The 20,556-nt window shown below is 44.7% G+C and overlaps 1 protein-coding gene across 1 annotated transcript; it reads right to left on the reverse strand.

Annotated features, from left to right (window-relative positions):
- Nucleotides 1-267: 267 nt before the first annotated feature.
- Nucleotides 268-20,198, reverse strand: LOC135504591 (gastrula zinc finger protein XlCGF57.1-like). The gene is made up of 2 exons (XM_064923307.1): nt 19,920-20,198; nt 268-2,393 (listed from the first exon to the last, which is right to left on the reverse strand). Exons 1-2 carry the CDS (start codon nt 20,083-20,085, stop codon nt 1,228-1,230), a joined length of 1,332 nt encoding a protein of 443 aa, XP_064779379.1. The 5' UTR covers nt 20,086-20,198; the 3' UTR covers nt 268-1,227.
- Between the last annotated feature and the right edge of the window lie 358 nt (nt 20,199-20,556).

Here is a 20,556-nt window from a genome sequence, read left to right on the forward strand (position 1 = left end):
TTTATGGATATCTTTAAGAAATGGCTTTCTTCTTGCCACTCTTCCATAAAGGCCAGATTTGTGCAATATACGACTGATTGTTGTCCTATGGACAGAGTCTCCCACCTCAGCTGTAGATCTCTGCAGTTCATCCAGAGTGATCATGGGCCTCTTGGCTGCATCTCTGATCAGTCTTCTCCTTGTATGAGCTGAAAGTTTAGAGGGACGGCCAGGTCTTGGTAGATTTGCAGTGGTCTGATACTCCTTCCATTTCAATATTATCGCTTGCACAGTGCTCCTTGGGATGTTTAAAGCTTGGGAAATCTTTTTGTATCCAAATCCAGCTTTAAACTTCTTCACAACAGTATCTTGGACCTGCCTGGTGTGTTCCTTGTTCTTCATGATGCTCTCTGCGCTTTTAACGGACCTCTGAGACTATCACAATGCAGGTGCATTTATACGGAGACTTGATTACACACAGGTGGATTGTATTTATCATCATTAGTCATTTAGGTCAACATTGGATCATTCAGAGATCCCCACTGAACTTCTGGAGAGAGTTTGCTGCACTGAAAGTAAAGGGGCTGAATAATTTTGCACGCCCAATTTTTCAGTTTTTGATTTGTTAAAAAAGTTTGAAATATCCAATAAATGTCGTTCCACTTCATGATTGTGTCCCACTTGTTGTTGATCCTTCACAAAAAAATACAGTTTTATATCTTTATGTTTGAAGCCTGAAATGTGGCAAAAGGTCGCAAAGTTCAAGGGGGCCGAATACTTTCGCAAGGCACTGTATTTATCTGAAACCCACAGCATTAATGATCCAGAGTTGCTTTGCTTTTCCTAAAAGTGTTGTCCACATCCTGCCTTTTTATTGCTATCTACTGACAGATTTCTATGTCCTAATTACATTTTTCTTTCAGTTTTCTTCATATTTTCTTTCTTTGTGGACGTGCTTCAGCAGATAAGCCTTTATGAGTGAATATTTTACCAGACTGAATAGCCATGTTGTTTCACTCCTTTGTCAGTTCATGAGTGGTTAGATTCCCCTTGACACTAAATCTTTCCTGCAGTCACCACATTAAAAGTGTTTATTTCTTGTTTGAGTCAGTATGAGCCCCTCTCGGTCCCCTTTCCGACTGAAGCTTTTCTCACAGTCACCACAGCTAAATGATTTCTCCCCTGTGTGAGTCCGTTTGTGCACAATTTGGTTCCTCTTGACGCTGAAGCTTTTCCCAGCCACTACAGTTAAATGATTTCTCTCCTGTGTGAATACGTATGCATGGTTAGGGTTTTCTTGCGATTGAAGCTCTTCCCACAGTCACCACAGGTAAATGGTTTTTCCCCTGTGTGAGTCAGCTTGTGTGTGGTTAGGTTCCCCTTGACAGAGAAGCTCTTCCCACAGTCACCACAGCTAAATGGCTTTGCTCCTGTGTGAGTCAGTTTATGCTTCATTAGGTTCCCCTTGAGACTGAAGCTTTTCCCACAGTCGACACAGCTAAATGGCTTCTCTCCTGTGTGAGTACGTATATGCATGGTTAGGTTCTCCTTCCGATTGAAGCTCTTCCCACAGTCACCACAGCTAAATGGTTTTGCTCCTGTGTGAGTCAGTTTATGCTTCATTAGGTTCCCCTTGAGACTGAAACTTTTCCCACAGTCACCACAGCTAAAATATTTCTCTCCTGTGTGAATCCTCATGTGCCTGGACAGATCTCCTTTGTATTTGAATGACTTGCCACAATCAGGGCAGGTGCAGGGTTTCTCCATGTGACGGAGTCGGACATGGGCCTTCAGTGTACAGGTTTTGCAGAAGCTGCATTCCCTGGGTCTCTTCTTGGTTAGAGTTACATGACTCAGCAGGTCAGCTTTTGGAGCAAACATTTCACCACAGTCATAGCAGCGGTGAGTTTTTCTAGACGTCATGCTGGGTTTGGAAGAAAGTTTCTCTAGTGGTGGGTGGGGATCCAATTGTGGGCTGCAGTCAAGTGCTACTGGGTCTCTGCTTATGGCTGAGCTGTGGCTGGAGGCATTGTTATCATTATCTGGAGGGTAACGGGGAATGGCAAGACTCTTTAGGTGAGTCACAGTGCCAAAAGGTTTGAGATCCACTGGTATAAAGTCACACTCTTTGTTTTCCACAGTCTGGGTTTGGGGAAGAGTCAAGGACCAAAGTGGGTCCTCCTGATCACATTCACTTTTCACACAGGAAGGAGTGAATTGGAACTCTATGATATCAGCCTCCAGCCCTTGAAGCTGCTCTTCCTTCTGACTGGTCCTGACTTCCTCCTGTTCCTCTTTAATCAGTGTGGGCTCGAGGTCCTCCTGCCCCAGACTGGGGCTCCACTCCGGCTCACAGTGCTGCTGCTCAGAGGGAACCTCCTCTTCAGATACTGTGAGAGAGAGCTGCAGGGAGTCTGTAGGGAAGGGGAGGAGGAGCAGAGGTTAGCTATATAGGAGTTAAGGTAGGCCTCCGTGCTACAGCAAACAAAAGAAAGTAGGATGGATTCCCGACAACAATGACAAGTATCCAACAAAAGGGCTTACAAGGTAAAACGTTCAAAAGGACTAATTTGTGGCAGAAAGGAGTTGGATCACTAAACAAAAAAGGCAGAGATGAGTTTCTTATTTCCCACTTTAATCCGTTGTTCAGGATGAATTCAAGGGACTGACATTTCGATGTCAAGCTGATGTCTTCCCCAGAGTGACCTGACCATTGCGCTTAGCTCCTATTAATAGCCTAGTGACCTACTGAGACACGACAATATAAAAATAACACGATTCAAGATAAATAGCAAATAATAGCACAGAAGAAGAATAATCTGGTGTCTCTTGGATCAATATACCATGTCAAAATAAAATATATACAATACCAGTCAAAAGTTTGGACACCTACTCATTCAAGGTTTTTTTAAATAAAATAAAAAACTTTTTTCTATATTGTAGAATAATAGTGAAGACATCAAAAATATGAAATAACACATGGAATCATGTAGTAACCAAAGAAGTGTTAAACAAAGTAGCCACCCTGTGCCTAGATGACAGCTTTGCACGTGGGGGCAATTTTTCGCCAATTTGCAAGAGGCTGAATGTATCTCACTGGAGAAAGCATCCAAGCGGGCGAAACAGTGCTCCTATGTCTCTGTATGTGTAGGCCATCTATCTGATGTGGTCTGGTCATAAAGAATATGACATTGTTGATGCCAGTAGCATTGAATGCAAGGGAAGCCAGAATGTCAATTTAAACAATCTGACATCTTGTTCTCTGACCCTCAGTACTGATGCACCACAGGGCTGCGTGCTGTCCCCTCTGCTCTACTCCCTCTTCATGAACCAGTTTACATCTCAGGAGACCTCAGTTAAGGTCTTTAAATATGCTGACGACACTACCATAGTCAGCCTCATCACAGACAACAATGAAACACAGTATCACTGTGAAGTGGCTCGGACGGTGACGTAGTGTAAGGACAACGACCTCATGCTCAACGCTTCAAAAACCACAGAGATAGCAATATACTACAGGAGAAGAAAGAACCTCAAGGCTCCCGTCATATTCACTGACCAACCAATAACACTGACAGATTATTTCAAATTAGTCGGCACTTACATCAGCGACTTACTGAAATGGGACATCAACTCCAACCATATCATCAAGAAGGCCCAGCAGAGACTGTACTTTCTAAGACAACTGAAAAAGTACAAGGTTAAACAACAGCTGCTGGTTCAGTTTTACACAACCCTCATACAGAGCATTCTCACGTCATCCATTACAGTTTGGTATGGGAACACGGATAGTCACTTTGAGAAGAGGGTGGACTTTATGGGTTGTTGATATTACATTTATGAATTGCGGTGATGCTATTCGCCGACTGGTCAAGCACTTCGAGCCCCAGTACACAGTACTAAGGAGGCGCTATTTTTCAGTTGTTGCCCTACCGGAGTTACACAGTATTGTTGAAATGCACATCCCTGAGCTACTTGCTACTGCTATTAGCTTCAAGACTGACATTTGGACCAGCGATGTCAGTCACATGAGCATGCTGCGTCTAACAGCACAGTGGGTCGACGAGGATGTCGTACTGAGGAAGTCTTGACTGCCACACCACCATTACCACTCCCTCGCTTGGAGTATTGCTGTGATCACAGAGCTCAGCAGTGCTATAGGCTACCGGGTCGACCAACGCCGAGACTGACAGTACACACTTGACTGTGCCAGTAAGATAGCTTAATATAGGCGGGAGTTTCGAACCCGGACCTTGATAAATATTTAGGCGGGAGTCTCGACCCCAAAACATGACAGGTCGGCGCCAACAGTAAATATAACTTTCTCTCAAAGCATCCGAAACTGATACTGAGGCAATCGAAAGAATACACGAGACACACCAAAACATAAAGCAATTTTTTGTTACATTTGTCTTGGAATACACCTCACTTATGTGAAAATCCAACTCCCAGCCTCAGATGAGGATACACTTTGCATGTTTTGCTTGGGAGATGAACATGCTCAAGCGGCTGCACAGGGTAGCAGGTCTTGCACTCACTGTCAAAAAAACAAAGTATCGAAATCTCGACTTGCACGATTTGGGGGCAGAGCCTCCGGATATTTATCAGATGAGTCTGCTACACAAATCAATGATCATTCCAAACCCCTTAATCACCCCCCCGTGATCCACCGACCAATAAATCAGGTGACAGTATTAGAGAGTCAGAGGCTCCTAGGCCTACTAGCTGCTGCAGTCCATGCTATACCATTGGGCTTGCTCCCAATGTGGCCAAATACAGTGCTGGTAGAACAAACACAATTTATGTCCCGGAGGGGACAAAAACAAAAAGCTGACAATTTCAATGAGTTGCTGGGGAGCAATACAATGGCGCTTCAAATTCCTAGTGAAGTTCCCCTAGGCACAGTTCACAACCAGGCAACTTTGACCACAGACACCTCCATACAGGGATGGGGAGCAGTCTTGAACCAGTTCATGGTGTAGGGTCAGCAACATGGACAACTAACATGAACGTACTGGAGCTCAAGGCGGTTCCCCTTGTACTCCGGCACTTCCTCCCAGTACTGAGAGGACAACATATTCTCATATGGACAGACAACACGACCGTGGTTACACATATCAACCGCCAGGGCGGACTGAGGTCAATGGCACTGCACCAGGTAGCAAGGGAGCTACTGCTTTGGGCAAAACGGTCATCTTACATCACTCAGAGCAAATACACCTGCCGGAGGTGGAGATTCAGGCTGCAGAGCTTCTCTCCAGAGGAGGCCCTCTTCAATCTGTTCACATTGCAAGACTTAACCCATTGTCCTATGTCATGGATGGGCAACGTTTGAAGGCCCTCGGATTAACATATGGGTACACAGACCCGCGAGCAACTGCGGCCCCTCATGATGAGTTCAGATTTTTTGTGGGCCCTACCCCCATCAAAGTTGTCCGTCCCTGTCCTACGTGGTTCTCCATAAAGGGTCCAGCAGGCGCACTCTGGGTTGATGCCCTATGACACAGACGGCCAAGGGGGCTGATGTATGTGTTTCCACCAAATACCTTGGTCCCTCAGGTTTTGAGGACGATCAGCCTCGAGAGCGCATCAGTTATACTTGTTGCTCCACATTGCTCCACATTGTTGCTCCACATCTCTCTTTGAGCGGACCTCCTATCACAAGTCGAAAGGCAAGCTTTGGCACCCCAAACCCAGCATACCGAAGGTGTGGGTGTGGCCTACCATGCAGAATCACCTGCCCAATTTCTGACATTTTGACTTTCCTCCAGGAGCTTGTGGCTACAGGGAAGTCCCTTTCTACCTTCAAAGTGTATATGGTACCCATCTTTATGGGTCATGACCAGATTGAAGGTGCATCACCATAGGAAAACCCTCTTGTATCGCAATTCATGAATGGTGCCCGCAGGTTACGGCCCCCCAAAGCTCCTTCAGTACCCTCATAGGAGTTATACGTTGTCCTACAATCACTTATGTGCCCAACATTTGAGCCCGTCTTCACTTGAGCTATGTGAGCTCTCTATTGGCAATTTTTTAAGTTAAGCATGCTTTCTACCCCATCCATCATGCCTCAATTTAGCAGAAGATGGATCTAAGGCAGTGCTTCGGCCAACTCCAGCATTCTTACCTAACGTTAACCAGCCCTCACAGGAGATTTGTGAGTTGCATACACTTTGCCCGGTTATGGCATTGAGTGCCTATCTTGCTGCAGCAAGAACTGTTGGTCAAACAGAACAGTTTTTGTTGTGCGTTATGGGGAGAACACCAAAGGGCACCCTGTCTCAAAGCAGGGACTGGCACATTTGATTACCACTACAGTGTCAAAATCATACAGTGCAGAAGGTAGACAGACTCTAGACAGTGTAGTAACATACTACACCAGGGGCATGGTCACTTCATGGGCCCTGTTCAGAGGGGCCTCCCTGAACTCGATCTGTACTGCTGCAAGTTGGACTACACCCACCCAAGACTGGATTTGATAGAAGAAAAAAAATACTTGAGACTTGACTTGGACTTGGAACCTCAAGACTCGGGACTCGACTTGAGACTTGAGACTTTAGACTGAGTCTACGTGGATTAATCTACACGCAGCCAGAGACAGTAGCCACAACCTTCTGGGCAGAGTTGCAAAGAAAAAGCCATATCTCAGACTGGCTAATAAAAAGAAAAGATTAAGATGGGCAAAAGAACACAGACACTGGTCAGATGAACTCTGCCTAGAAGGCTAGCATCCCAGAGACTCACTGTGTTTTGCGGTTACTATTTAATGAAGCTGCCAGTTGAGGACTTGTGAGGCCTCTGTTTCTCAAACCAGACACTCTAATGAACTTGTCCTCTTGCTTAGTTGTGCACCGGGGCCTCCCACTCCTCTTTCTATTCAGGTTAGAGCCAGTTTGCACTGTTCTGTGATGGGAGTAGTACACAGCGTTGTACGAGATCTTCAGTTTCTTGGCAATTTCTCGCATGGAGTAGCGTTCATTTCTCAGAACAAGAATAGACTGACGAGTTTCAGAAGAAAGTTCTTTGTTTCTAGCCATTTTGAGCCTGTAATCTAGCCATTTTGAGCCACATCCCTGCTTCAGATACTCAACTAGTCTAATAAAGGCCCGTTATTTTGCTTCTTTAATCAGAACAATATTAATCAATACTTGTCTTGCTTGTTTGTCCTATGTTGCTCTGTCTATATGCTATGTCTTGCTTGTCCTATGTTGCTATGTCTTGCTTGTTCTATGTTGCTATTGTCTATATTGTAATTGTTTTTAATAACCTGCCCAGGGACTGCGGTTGAAAATTAGCCGGCTGGCTAAAACCAGCACTTTTACTGAAACGTTGCTTAATGTGCACTGTCCCTGTAAAAATAAAAAATAAACTCAAACTCAACAACAGTTTTCAGCTGTGCTAACATATTTGGAAAAGGGTTTTGTAATGATCAATTAGCCTTTTAAAATTATAAACTTGGATTAGCTAACATAACGTGCCATTGGAACACAGGAGTGATGGTTGCTTCGATCATGTGGACTGGGATATGTTCCGGATAGCCTCTGACAATAATGTTGATATATACGCTGACTCGGTAAGCAAGTTTATTAGCAAGTGCATCGGAGATGTCGTACCCTCTGTGACCATTAAAACCTTCCCTAACCAGAATCTGTGGATTGATGGCAGCATCTGCACAAAACTGAAAGTGCGAAGCCCCACTTTTAATCATGGCAAGGCGAACGGAAACATGACTGAATACAAACAGTGCAGCTATTTCCTCCGCAAGGCAATCAAACAAGAAAAGCGTCAGTATAGAGACAAAGTAGAGTCGCAATTCAATGGCTCAAACATGAGACGTATGTGGCAGGGTCTACAGTCATATCAAGGATTACAAAAAGAAAACCAGCCCCGTCGTGGACATCAACGTCTTGCTCACAGACAAATTAAACAACTTCTTTGCTCTCTTTGAGGACAATACAGTGCCACTGACACGGACCTCTACCAAAGCCTGTGGGCTCTCCTTCTCCGTGGCCAATGTGACTAAAACATTTAAACGTGTTAACCCTCGCAGGGCTGCCGGCCCAGACGGCATCCCTAGCCGCGTCCTGAGAGCAAGCGCAGACCAGCTGGCTGGTGTGTTTACGGACATTTTCAAACAATCCCTATCCCAGACTGTTGTCCCTACATGCTTCAAGATGGCCACCAATTGTTCCTGTTTCCAAGAAAGCTAAGGTAACTGAACTAAATTACTATCGCCCCATTGCACTCACTTCCGTCATCATGAAGTGCTTTGAGAGACTAGTCAAGGACCATATCACCTCCACCGTACCTGATAGCATATACCCACTCCAATTTTCTTACCGCCCCAATAGGCCCACTGATGATGCAATTGCCATCACCCTGCCCTATCCAATCTGGACAAGAGGAATACCTATGTAAGAATGCTGTTCATTGACTACAGCTCAGAATTTAACACCATAGTATCCTCCAAACTCGTCATTAAGTTCGAGACCCTGGGTCTCGACACCGCCCTGTGCAGCTGGACTTTCTGACGGGCTGCCCCCAAGTGGTGAAGGTAGGAAACAACATCTCCACCCCACTGATCCTCAACACTGGGGCCCCACAAGGGTGTGTTCTCAGCCCTCTCCTGTACTCCCTGTTCACCCATGAAAGCGTGGCCATGCACGCTTCCAACTCAATATCTAAGTTTGCAAACGACACTACAGTGGTAGGCCTGATTACCAACAATGACGAGACAGCCTACAGGGAGGAGATGAGGGCCCTCGGAGTGTGGTGTCAGGAAAATAGACTCTCACTCAACGTCAACAAAACAAAGGAGATGATTGTGGACTTCAGGAAACAGCAGGGGGAGCACCCCCCTATCCACATCGACGGGACAGTAGTGGAGAAGGTGGAAAGTTTTAAGTTCCTCAGCGTACACATCACGGACAAACTGAAATGGTCCACACAGACTGCGTGGTGTAGAAGGCACAACATCACCTCGTCAACCTCAGGAGGCTGAAGAAATTTGGCTTGTCATCTAAAACACTCACAAACTTTTACAGATGCACAATCGAGAGCATCCTGTCGGACTGTATCACCGCCTGGTACGGCAATTGCACCGCCTTCAACCTCAAGGCTCTCCAGAGGGTAGTACGGTCTCCACAACGCATCACCAGGGGGCAAACTACCTGCCCTCCAGGACACCTACAGCACCCGATGTCACAGGATGGCCAAAAAAATCATCAAGGACAACAACCACCTGAGCCACTGCCTGTTCACCCTGCTATCATCCAGAAGGCGAGGTTAGTACAGGTGCATCATAGCTGGGACCGAGAGACTGAAAAACAGCTTCTATCTCAAGGCCATCAGACTGTTAAACAGCCATCACTAACATAGAGAGGCTGCTGCCAACATACAGACTCAAATCTCTGGCTACTTAATTAAACGGACTCAATAAAGGTATAACTAGTCACTTTTAATAACGCCACTTTAATCATGTTTACATAGAGGTATCACTAGTCCCTTTAAATAATGCCACTTTAATAATGTTTACATATCCTACATTACTCATCTCATATGTATATACTATATTCTTCACCATCTACTGCATCTTGCATCTCGCCATAGCTCATCCATATATTTATATGTACATATTCTTATTCATCCCCTTACATTTGTGTGTATAAGGTAGTTGTTGTGAATTTGTTAGATTACTTGTTAAATATTACTGCATAGTCGGAACTAGAAGCACAAGCATTTCGCTACACTCGCATTAACATCTGCTAATCATGTGTATATGACCAATAAAATTAGATTTGATGATCATGGGCCTCTGTACGCCTATGTAGATATTGCATAACAAATCTGCCATTTCCAGCTATAATAGTCATTTACAATATTAAAAATGTCTACACTGTATTTCTGATCAATTTGATGTTATTTTAATGGACCAAAATGTTAGCTTTTTTTTCAAATACAAGGAAATTTCTAAGTGACCCCAAACTTTTGAACGGTAGTGTATGTGTATATATTTTTTAATGCATTATTATTATTATGAATGGTCAGGGGTCCTAAGCGACTGATCATGTTGCTTCTGCCTGGAGCATGCCCTGGTTATATGGTTAATTATCACACTCTGTTTTCTGAAATACCTCTTTGGTACAGCCTCTCCCAGCCTCTCCCAGCCTCTTTGACGACCCGTTACGAAAACGAAAGAAAACGTTCTCTCTGAGTAGAGTTTCCTAAAGTCTTTCACTTGGAGTAATAAGGCACGCTCCAGACAATCACAAATAGATTTTTGGCTGGTGTCTAAATGTTTTGATAAACAGGGTATTTCTGTTAACATCCTTGACACTCCCCTTACTGATCATAGAGCTATTTATATTGACATTAAACTTTTCATCCCTGATAATGGCCTTGGCAGAGCATCCTACTAGAAGCTGAATAGCTCTATATTAAAACACGAGTTGGTCAAGATGGAGATAAACAATTTAATTACACACTTCTGGAACAAAGTTATAAATGACAATTCATACAGTAATAACTGGGAGCTTTTTAAATATGAGGTTAGAAAATATTTAGGAAAATATGGGAGTATTCTTGCCAAGACGAGGAGAGCTGAGGAAGAAAGTGTAATTACAAAGATCACCTCTCTTGTTCAAAAGCATGTTGAAAGTCTCTCAGAGGAGGACAAATCTGTTCTGTTTGAGCTACAACACAAGTTGGATGATATGTATAAACTGAAAGCAGAGGGAGCCTTTGTCAGATCTAGGAAGAAGCTGCTAGAGGAGGGTGAACAAAACTCATCTTATTTTTTCAGGTTATAAAAATACCACTCTAAAAATAATATAATTCAACAATGAAATATGATCCCAAATGAATCTCTAACTTTAGCTGCAACTTCTACATGAATTTATATAGTTCTTAGTATTGTGACATTTCCTCAACTCTTTTTTTTTTACTCTCTGGGGGATGTGAAATATATTGGGGAGGCTGAGAGGGAACAGTGTGATGACCCTATTATAGTTGAAGAAATAATTTATTCTATTGAACACATTTAAAAAAATAAGTGAACCAAACAAATCTTATTTTTTCAGGTTATAAAAATACCACTCTAAAAATAATACAATTCAACAATTAAATATTAATGGTCTCATCACAGATGATCCCAAATTAATCTCTAACTTTAGCTGCAACTTCAACATGAATTTATATAGTTCTTAGTATTGTGAGGTTTCCTCAACTCTTTTTTTTTACTCTCTGGGGGACGTGAAATATATTGGGGACACTGAGAGGGAACAGTGTGATGACCCTATTATAGTTGAAGAAATCATTTATTCTATTGAACAACTTAAAAAAAAATTACAAAACTTTTACAAAACTTTTTTTCAACAGTTAGCCCCATTTCTGTTGGAGTACTTTTCTGAAAGCATTGCAAATAATGCTCTCCCTCCCAGTTTGACTCAAGGTCTGATTACATTAATAACTAAGCCCAAGAAAGACTTGCTTCTCCTCGATAATTGGCGTACATAACGACGACAAAATATTAGCCTCTATATTTGCAAAAAGAATTAAGGCAGTATTGGACTCAATTATAGAAGAGACCCAATCTGGCTTCATGAGGAATAGACATGCAGTGCCTTGCGAAAGTATTCGGCCCCCTTGAACTTTGCGACCTTTTGCCACATTTCAGGCTTCAAACATATAAAGATATAAAACTGTATTTTTTTGTGAAGAATCAACAAGTGGGACACAATCATGAAGAGGAACGACATTTATTGGATATTTCAAACTTTTTTAACAAATCAAAAACTGAAAAATTGGGCGTGCAAAATTATTCAGCCCCTTTAAGTTAATACTTTGTAGCGCCACCTTTTTGCTGCGATTACAGCTGTAAGTCGCTTGGGGTATGTCTCTATCAGTTTTGCACATCGAGAGACTGAAATTTTTTCCCATTCCTCCTTGCAAAACAGCTCGAGCTCAGTGAGGTTGGATGGAGAGCATTTGTGAACAGCAGTTTTCAGTTCTTTCCACAGATTCTCGATTGGATTCTGGTCTGGACTTTGACTTGGCCATTCTAACACCTGGATATGTTTATTTTTGAACCATTCCATTGTAGATTTTGCTTTATGTTTTGGATCATTGTCTTGTTGGAAGACAAATCTCTGTCCCAGTCTCAGGTCTTTTGCAGACTCCATCAGGTTTTCTTCCAGAATGGTCCTGTATTTGGCTCCATCCATCTTTCCATCAATTTTAACCATCTTCCCTGTCCCTGCAGAAGAAAAGCAGGCCCAAACCATGATGCTGCCACCACCATGTTTGACAATGGAGATGGTGTGTTCAGGGTGATGGTGTGTTCAGGGTGATGAGCTGTGTTGTTTTTACGCCAAACATAACATTTTGCATTGTTGCCAAAACGTTTAATTTTGGTTTCATCTGACCAGAGCACCTTCTTCCACATGTTTGGTGTGTCTCCTAGGTGGCTTGTGGCAAACTTTAAACGACACTTTTTATGGATATCTTTAAGAAATGGCTTTCTTCTTGCCACTCTTCCATAAAGGCCAGATTTGTGCAATATACGACTGATTGTTGTCCTATGGACAAAGTCTCCCACCTCAGCTGTAGATCTCTGCAGTTCATCCAGAGTGATCATGGGCCTCTTGGCTGCATCTCTGATCAGTCTTCTCCTTGTATGAGCTGAAAGTATAGAGGGACGGCCAGGTCTTGGTAGATTTGCAGTGGTCTGATACTCCTTCTGTCAGGATTTGGCCAGGGTTGTTCCAGTTGTTTGTCAGTAGATGTCCCCATTGTGCTTTTTGTCCCTGTGTTTTTCCCTTGACCCCCATTATTGTTTGCACCTGTGTCTCGTTTCCCCTGATTGTATTTAAACCCTTTGTTTCCCTCAGTTCTGTGCTCTGTGTTTGTATGTTAGCACCCTGCCCTAGTGTTCTGTGTGCTCTTGTCGATTCCGGGTAACGTTCTTGTGGTATTCTGTTTTTTTGTTTTTGTTTAGTTTTGGTGAGTTTCTTTTTAGGTCTTTTTGTGTTTTTCCTTCCACCTTTTGGATTTGCCATTTTTTATTTTTAGGATTTTTTCTTCATTAAATACACCGTCTTAAGTACTGCTGTGTCTGCCTCATCTTCTGGGTTCTGCTGTCTATTCGTGGCTCAGTTGGTTAAGTGACTGTTTCTCACTCCGGAGACCCAGGTTCGAAACCGGGTCCTGACAGAAACACAGAGCCAAAAATGAACCCAGAGGCAGCCAGTTCCCAGGACCTTTTGCCACGCTGTCCCACCACCAGGAGACTGTCCAACGCCACGAAGCCGCCCTGGTTCAGCAAGAGGCCTTAATGGCAAGACATTCTCATCTTCTGTCGGAGATGCTGACTTCCATTAAGCAAATGTCTGATCGACTTACCCCGGCAACAGTTCCCGTCCCAGTACCTCAAGTTCACGTACCCATGGCAGTTAACCCCCTGGCTGAACCTCGTCTTCCACCTCCCCAACGGTTCTCAGGTGATCCAAGTGCTTGTAAAGGGTTTCTCACTCAATGTTCTCTCTCCTTTGAGCTGCAACCTCGTCGTTTCCCACCGACCGGTCTAAGATCGCATATATCATCACCCTGCTGTCGGAAAAAGCCCTGGCCTGGGCTACTGCTGTGTGGGATGCCCATAGTTCCTGCTGTGCCAGCTACTCTGCCTTTGCTGAGGAATTCAAACGAGTGTTTCAAGGCCCAAGCAGTGGTTCTGACTCAGCCAAACAGCTCCTGACTCTCCATCAAGGTTGGCGCAGCGTGACGGACTATGCCATCCAGTTCCGCACGGTGGCAGCAGCGAGTGGCTGGAACAACGAGGCGCTCACGGTGTGCTTTCTGAAAGGCCTTTCCGACACTATCCAAGATGAACTGGCCACTCGGGAACCACCGGACAATCTCGAGTCCCTGATCAAGTTGGCCTCACGCATTGACCAGCGTCTGAGAGAGAGAGAACTCAACCGTAGACCTCTAGCCCCTATCAGTCCCAGCTCCGAGTCCCCACCTTTATCATCACTGGCTCCACCCGAACCCATGCAGATTGGACGCATCTCCCAGGCTGAGAGAGACCGCCGGATGAGGAGCGACGCTGTCTATATTGCGGCAAACCGGGCCATTTCCGTTCCACGTGTCCCGGGCTCCAGGGAAACGCTCTGTCCCGTACAGACCGGGGGAACTGTAACGGGAAACATAACCTCCTCCCATCCGTCCAACTCCCGTCTGCTCATTCCAGTCACCCTCTCCTGGGACAACCACAAGCTTCACCTTCAAGCCTTGGTAGACTCTGGAGCCGCAGGTAACTTCATGGATGGTGTCTGGGCGAAGGAGAATGGCGTTCCCTCTGAACCTCTAAGTGACCCCATGAGGGTTACTACATTGGATGGAAGCCCTTTGGGATCTGGACTTGTCACTCATGTCACTACCTCCTTGAGACTTTCAGTTTCACAACACCAGGAATTGATGAACTTTCATTTGATCTCCTGTTCCGAGTTCCCTCTCGTCCTTGGATACCCCTGGCTTCACAGCCATAACCCTCACATCGACTGGTCTGTGGGCACTATCAAGCAGTGGGGTCCTACGTGCCAAGCTACTTGTATTTTCCAGAATTCCCCGAGTTCTACTCCCGAGTCTTTAGAATCCATCGACCTGACCCGAGTTCCCGAGTGTTACCATGACCTCAAACTGGTGTTTAGCAAACAGAGGGCCACCATGCTACCACCCCATAGATCTTACGATTGCCCCATCGACCTGTTTCCGGGCACTTGCCCCCCAGGGGTCGGATCTTTTCCCTATCTCCACCCGAACGAGCTGCTATGGATACCTACATCAAGGACTCTCTGGAAGCAGGCCTCATGCGTCCATCAACCTCCCGGCGGGAGCAGGGTTTTTCTTTGTGGCCAAGAAAGACGGTGGGTTACGTCCTTGCATCGACTACCGGGGACTCAATGACATAACCGTCCGTAACCGTTACCCGCTACCCCTTATGGCCACAGCCTTCGAGCTGCTCCAGGAAGCAGTTGTTTTCACTAAGCTTGACCTGCGGAACGCATACCATCTTGTGCGGATCAGACCTGGTGACGAGTGGAAGACCGCTTTCAACACGCCTACTGGTCACTATGAATACTTGGTGATGCCCTTCGGCCTGACCAACGCCCCAGCGGTGTTCCAAGCGCTCATAAACGATGTGCTTAGGGATATGCTTAACATATTTGTGTTCGTTTACTTGGATGACATCCTCATCTTTTCGAGCTCCCTTCAAGAACACACTAAGCATGTCAGACAAGTACTCAAACGCCTCCTGGACAGCCATCTGTACGTTAAGCCGGAAAAATGTGAATTCCATTCATCCCGAGTACAATTCCTGGGATTTGTAGTGGAACCCGGTCGAATCCAAATGGACCCTAGGAAGGTAGGGCGGTAGCGGATTGGCCCACCCCCAAATCCGTTAAGGATGTTCAGCGTTTCCTGGGCTTCACAAACTTTTACCGCAAGTTCATCAAGAACTTCAGTTTGGTGGCAGCTCCTCTCTCAGCTTTAACCAAAGGTGGCAATGCAAGGTTTTTTTGGGGAAGAGAAGCTGAGACGGCCTTCCAAGGACTCAAGCAGCGCGTCCTCTCTGCTCCCATCCTGATACTACCGACTACGGATGAACCATTTGTGGTGGAGGTAGACGCATCAGAGGTTGGTGTCGGAGCTGTCCTGTCTCAGAGGGGTGAAGACAAGAAGCTTCATCCGTGCGCTTTCTTCTCACACCGGCTTACCCCGACTGAGAGGAACTACGATGTGGGGATCGTGAACTCCTAGCGGTTAAGATGGCATTGAAGGAATGGAGACACTGGCTCGAGGGGGCTTCTCACCCGTTTCAAGTGCTTACGGACCACAAAAATCTGGAGTATATCCAGCAGGCGAAGCGATTGAACTCTAGACAAGCTAGATGGTCTCTTTTCTTCAATCGATTCCAGTTTATCCTCACCTATCGGCCCGGGTCGAAGAATCTCAAACCGGATGCCCTGTCCCGAGTCTACGCTCCTGCCATTCGAGATGACACGGACATGCCTGTCCTTCCTGCTGCTAAGATTGTGGCTCCGATCTCGTGGCAAGTTGAGGATACCGTGAGACGTGCTCAAGCTAGCGAACCGGACCCTAAAGGAGGCCCTGCCAATCGGTTGTTTGTCCCCAAGGCAGTGAGGACTCAGGTCCTTCTGTGGGGGCACTCCTCTCGCCTCACCTGTCATCCGGGTGTAGGTCGCACCTTGGAGTTCATCCAGCGTAAGTTCTGGTGGCCTACCATAAGAGAAGACGTTGCCACTTTCGTCAATGCCTGCCCCGTGTGCTGCCAGGGCAAATCTTCTCACCTCCGCCCTCAAGGACTCCTTCACCCTTTACCTGTTCCCCACAGACCCTGGTCCCATATCTCATTGGACTTTATTACTGGACTTCCTCCATCCCATGGCAATACTACTATCCTAGTCATAATCGACAGGTTTTCTAAGGCGGCCAGGTTCGTCCCTCTGACTAAGTTACCTTCTGCCAAGGAAACGGCTGAGTTGGTAATTAATCATGTGTTCCGAGTCTTCGGCATTCCTCAAGATGTGGTTTCTGACAGAGGTCCCCAGTTCGCCTCAAGGTTTTGGAAGGCCTTCTGCCAACTCATGGGGGCTTCTGCCAGTCTATCTTCAGGGTACCATCCGGAGTCCAACGGCCAAACAGAGAGGATGAATCAAGAGCTGGAAACCACCCTCCGATGTATGACTCGTGACAACCCGTCCACATGGTCATCCTTTATTGTTTGGGCCGAATACGCGCACAACACCTTGCGCTCCTCCTCCACTGGTATGTCTCCGCACGAGTGTCAGTTTGGCTATGCTCCTCCATTGTTCCCGGACCAGGAGGCAGAAGTCAGTGTGCCTTCAGCCTTGAGATTCGTCAGACGCTGTCGGCTTATGTGGAGGAAGACCCGTCTTAATCTGATGCGTTCCTCACAGAGGTATCAACAACAAGCCAACAGACGTCGCCGTCCCGGGCCTACCCTGCGCCCGGCCAGAGAGTCTGGCTCTCCACAAGAGACTTACCTCTACGGGTGGAGTCTCGCAAGCTGTCCCAAAAATACATCGGTCCCTTCAAGGTTGCCAGGAGAGTTAACCCAGTTTCTTATCGCCTACACTTACCCAGATCCCTTAAGATTAATCCCACATTTCATGTGTCTTTGTTAAAACCTGTTGTTTTTTCTCCCCTTGTCCCGGCAGACAGACCTCCCCTCCGCCTCGTGTCATTGGAGGCCAGCCGGCTTATACCGTCCACCGGATACTGGATTCCCGCCGGGTGCAGCGGTCCTGGCAGTATCTGGTGGACTGGGAAGGCTACGGTCCTGAGGAGCGCTCCTGGGTTCCTGCCAAAGACATCCTGGACCCTGACCTCATTCGTCAGTTCAGGGTCCTCCACCCTGAGAGAGCTGGTAGGAACGTCAGGAGCCGTTCCTAGGGGGGGGATTCTGTCAGGATTTGGCCAGGGTTGTTCCAGTTGTTTGTCAGTAGATGTCCCCATTGTGCTTTTTGTCCCTGTGTTTTTCCCTTGACCCCCATTATTGTTTGCACCTGTGTCTCTTTTTCCCTGATTGTATTTAAACCCTTTGTTTCCCTCAGTTCTGTGCTCTGTGTTTGTATGTTAGCACCCTGCCCTAGTGTTCTGTGTGCTCTTGTCGATTCCGGGTAACGTTCTTGTGGTATTCTGTTTTTTTGTTTTTGTTTAGTTTTGGTGAGTTTCTTTTTAGGTCTTTTTGTGTTTTTCCTTCCACCTTTTGGATTTGCCATTTTTTATTTTTAGGATTTTTTCTTCATTAAATACACCGTCTTAAGTACTGCTGTGTCTGCCTCATCTTCTGGGTTCTGCTGTCTATTCGTGGCTCAGTTGGTTAAGTGACTGTTTCTCACTCCGGAGACCCAGGTTCGAAACCGGGTCCTGACACCTTCCATTTCAATATTATCGCTTGCACAGTGCTCCTTGGGATGTTTAAAGCTTGGGAAATCTTTTTGTATCCAAATCCGGCTTTAAACTTCTTCACAACAGTATCTCGGACCTGCCTGGTGTGTTCCTTGTTCTTCACGATGCTCTCTGCGCTTTTAACGGACCTCTGAGACTATCACAGTGCAGGTGCATTTATACGGAGACTTGATTACACACAGGTGGATTGTATTTATCATCATTAGTCATTTAGGTCAACATTTGATCATTCAGAGATCCTCACTGAACTTCTGGAGAGTTTGCTGCACTGAAAGTAAAGGGGCTGAATAATTTTGCACGCCCAATTTTTCAGTTTTTGATTTGTTAAAAAAGTTTGAAATATCCAATAAATGTCGTTCCACTTCATGATTGTGTCCCACTTGTTGTTGATTCTTCACAAAAAAATACAGTTTTATACCTTTACGTTTGAAGCCTGAAATGTGGCAAAAGGTTGCAAAGTTCAAGGGGGCCGAATACTTTCGCAAGGCACTGTATATCTAATAATATCCGACTGGTGTTAGACCTTATTAACAATTCTGATCTAATCTTCCAAGGTAGTTTTATTGTCTTCTTAGACTTTTATAAAGCCTTTGATACAGTAGAACATGAGTTTTGGGGAATTATTTTGTAGTACTATTACAACTCTTTATTTGAATGGGAACAGTTCTATTTAATTAAAAACACGGCACATCTAGATTTAATTTGAAAAGGGGAATTAGGCAAGGGTCACCCAATTTCACCTTACCTCTTCCTGCTTGCAACCCAACTTCTTACAAGTTTTGTTAAATCCAGCGATATAATTTCTGACAAAGATATTTCAATAAATCAGCTTCCACATGACACCACCCTCTTTTTGAAAGATGCTCACCAGATTCCTAGTGCAGTCGATGTGATAAATATTTTTTCCAAAGCATCGCTTTATTACGGTTGTGAATTGTTTGCTGTTAAAGACTATGTGATACCCTCTATATACAATATTCCAGTCAGGAAAAAGTAACATACCCTGGGATTACCATATCTAAGGATCAACAGGAAAGATGCTCATTAAATGTCATACATATTATTGAAAAAAACAAAGATATTCATAGTTTTATCATTTTTAACATTCTTGATGACTTTCGTTTTTTTATGGGAGAATATGCTGCCCGGTTCCCTTAACTATGATAAAGATAAAGAAAAAAAAATTACTTCAATTTTACTGCGCTAACGGCAAAATCGTATATTCATACATGTAAATTCACTAGTAAAAAAACACTCTTCCGTGTTTTCTATAAAGAATTGGAACAGTACATTAAGAACATTCTACATTATTCTAACAAGAAAGCTGTTAAAACAATCAATATGTGTGTTTCTTTTAAGGTCTTTGTAATTTGCTGTAGCCCCTAGCATATGTTATCATTGTCTGTCTGTATTTTTTTTTTTTTTTTTATACTTTTTATTTTCATTTCACATTCAAATACAAATTCAGTGCATAACGTTCATTGTCTGTCTCTATACTGTTTTTTCTGCAATAAAACTTTTTAAAAGATATACAAAAAATAATAAAAAGAGTTGAGTAATTGCATAGCTTTCATGTCGTTCGCCTCTGTGGGGTTGATGTGGAGTAATAGAGACCACCCCTTCTGTTATGGTGACATATCACGTGGGTACAGTAAGGGTGTGGCGTGACCGTAAACATGTTTGATATTAAGCATCTCAATCACATCGCGTGCACTGGAAAGGAGTTCCCATTTGTCGTTCTCTAATCAGAGAACCACGGTTACATCCGTAAACAAAAGTTTTCGCGACGCAAACAATTGTTTTTATCCATGTACGGTAAAAGTTTCAAAACAACTCCTTTAGCATGGTTGAAACGGTGATCGCTGGAAGCTTAATTAAACATTTCATTGATTGAGTAGAACTATATATCAGTGGAATAGCATACGAACCTATTCTACGTTGTTTTATCTCTGGCGTGATCCACAGCAGTCTCCGTAGCCGATCATTCTCCTCCTGGTACTCCACTACCGTTTTCTCAACTGCCCCGAAAATCTCCACAGCAGCCGCGGTTAAACGCTCATTTAAAAACACGCGCAATAACTGTAGTTGATACATTTTCAGTCGAATGTGAGTTAGGTAGGTAATTTAGTTCCGACTGTAGGCTATGTCATTCTTTACTCCACACAATTACATGAAACATCAATACAGACAGAATGGGTTTGTGCACAGGCGCACTTCACAGAGGAGGCGTTCCCTAAAACGTTCTACAACACGCCAGTAGGAGCTTCACCCACCAACTTGCATGTTTTTTCCACTATGCTTCATTTGCGCCCACTAAACGACACAGATCAACTGTATTGGGTTAGTTATAGATATATTGGACAAAGTCGTCTCCAATGCTACTTCCGTATTCTAGTCAAGGAATTCGGCGTCGCTATCGACATGGGCAAGGTATCCTACAGACCAGTAGTAAAGGGAGACGATAACTACAGTGCCCTCAGAAAGTATTCGTACCCCTTGACTTATTCCACATTTTTGTTGCGTTACAGCCTGAATTTAAAATTGATTAAATTGAGATTTTTCCCC

The sequence above is a fragment of the Oncorhynchus masou genome, chromosome 18 (genome assembly GCF_036934945.1).
Source record: "Oncorhynchus masou masou isolate Uvic2021 chromosome 18, UVic_Omas_1.1, whole genome shotgun sequence".
Classification (NCBI taxonomy): domain Eukaryota; kingdom Metazoa; phylum Chordata; class Actinopteri; order Salmoniformes; family Salmonidae; genus Oncorhynchus; species Oncorhynchus masou.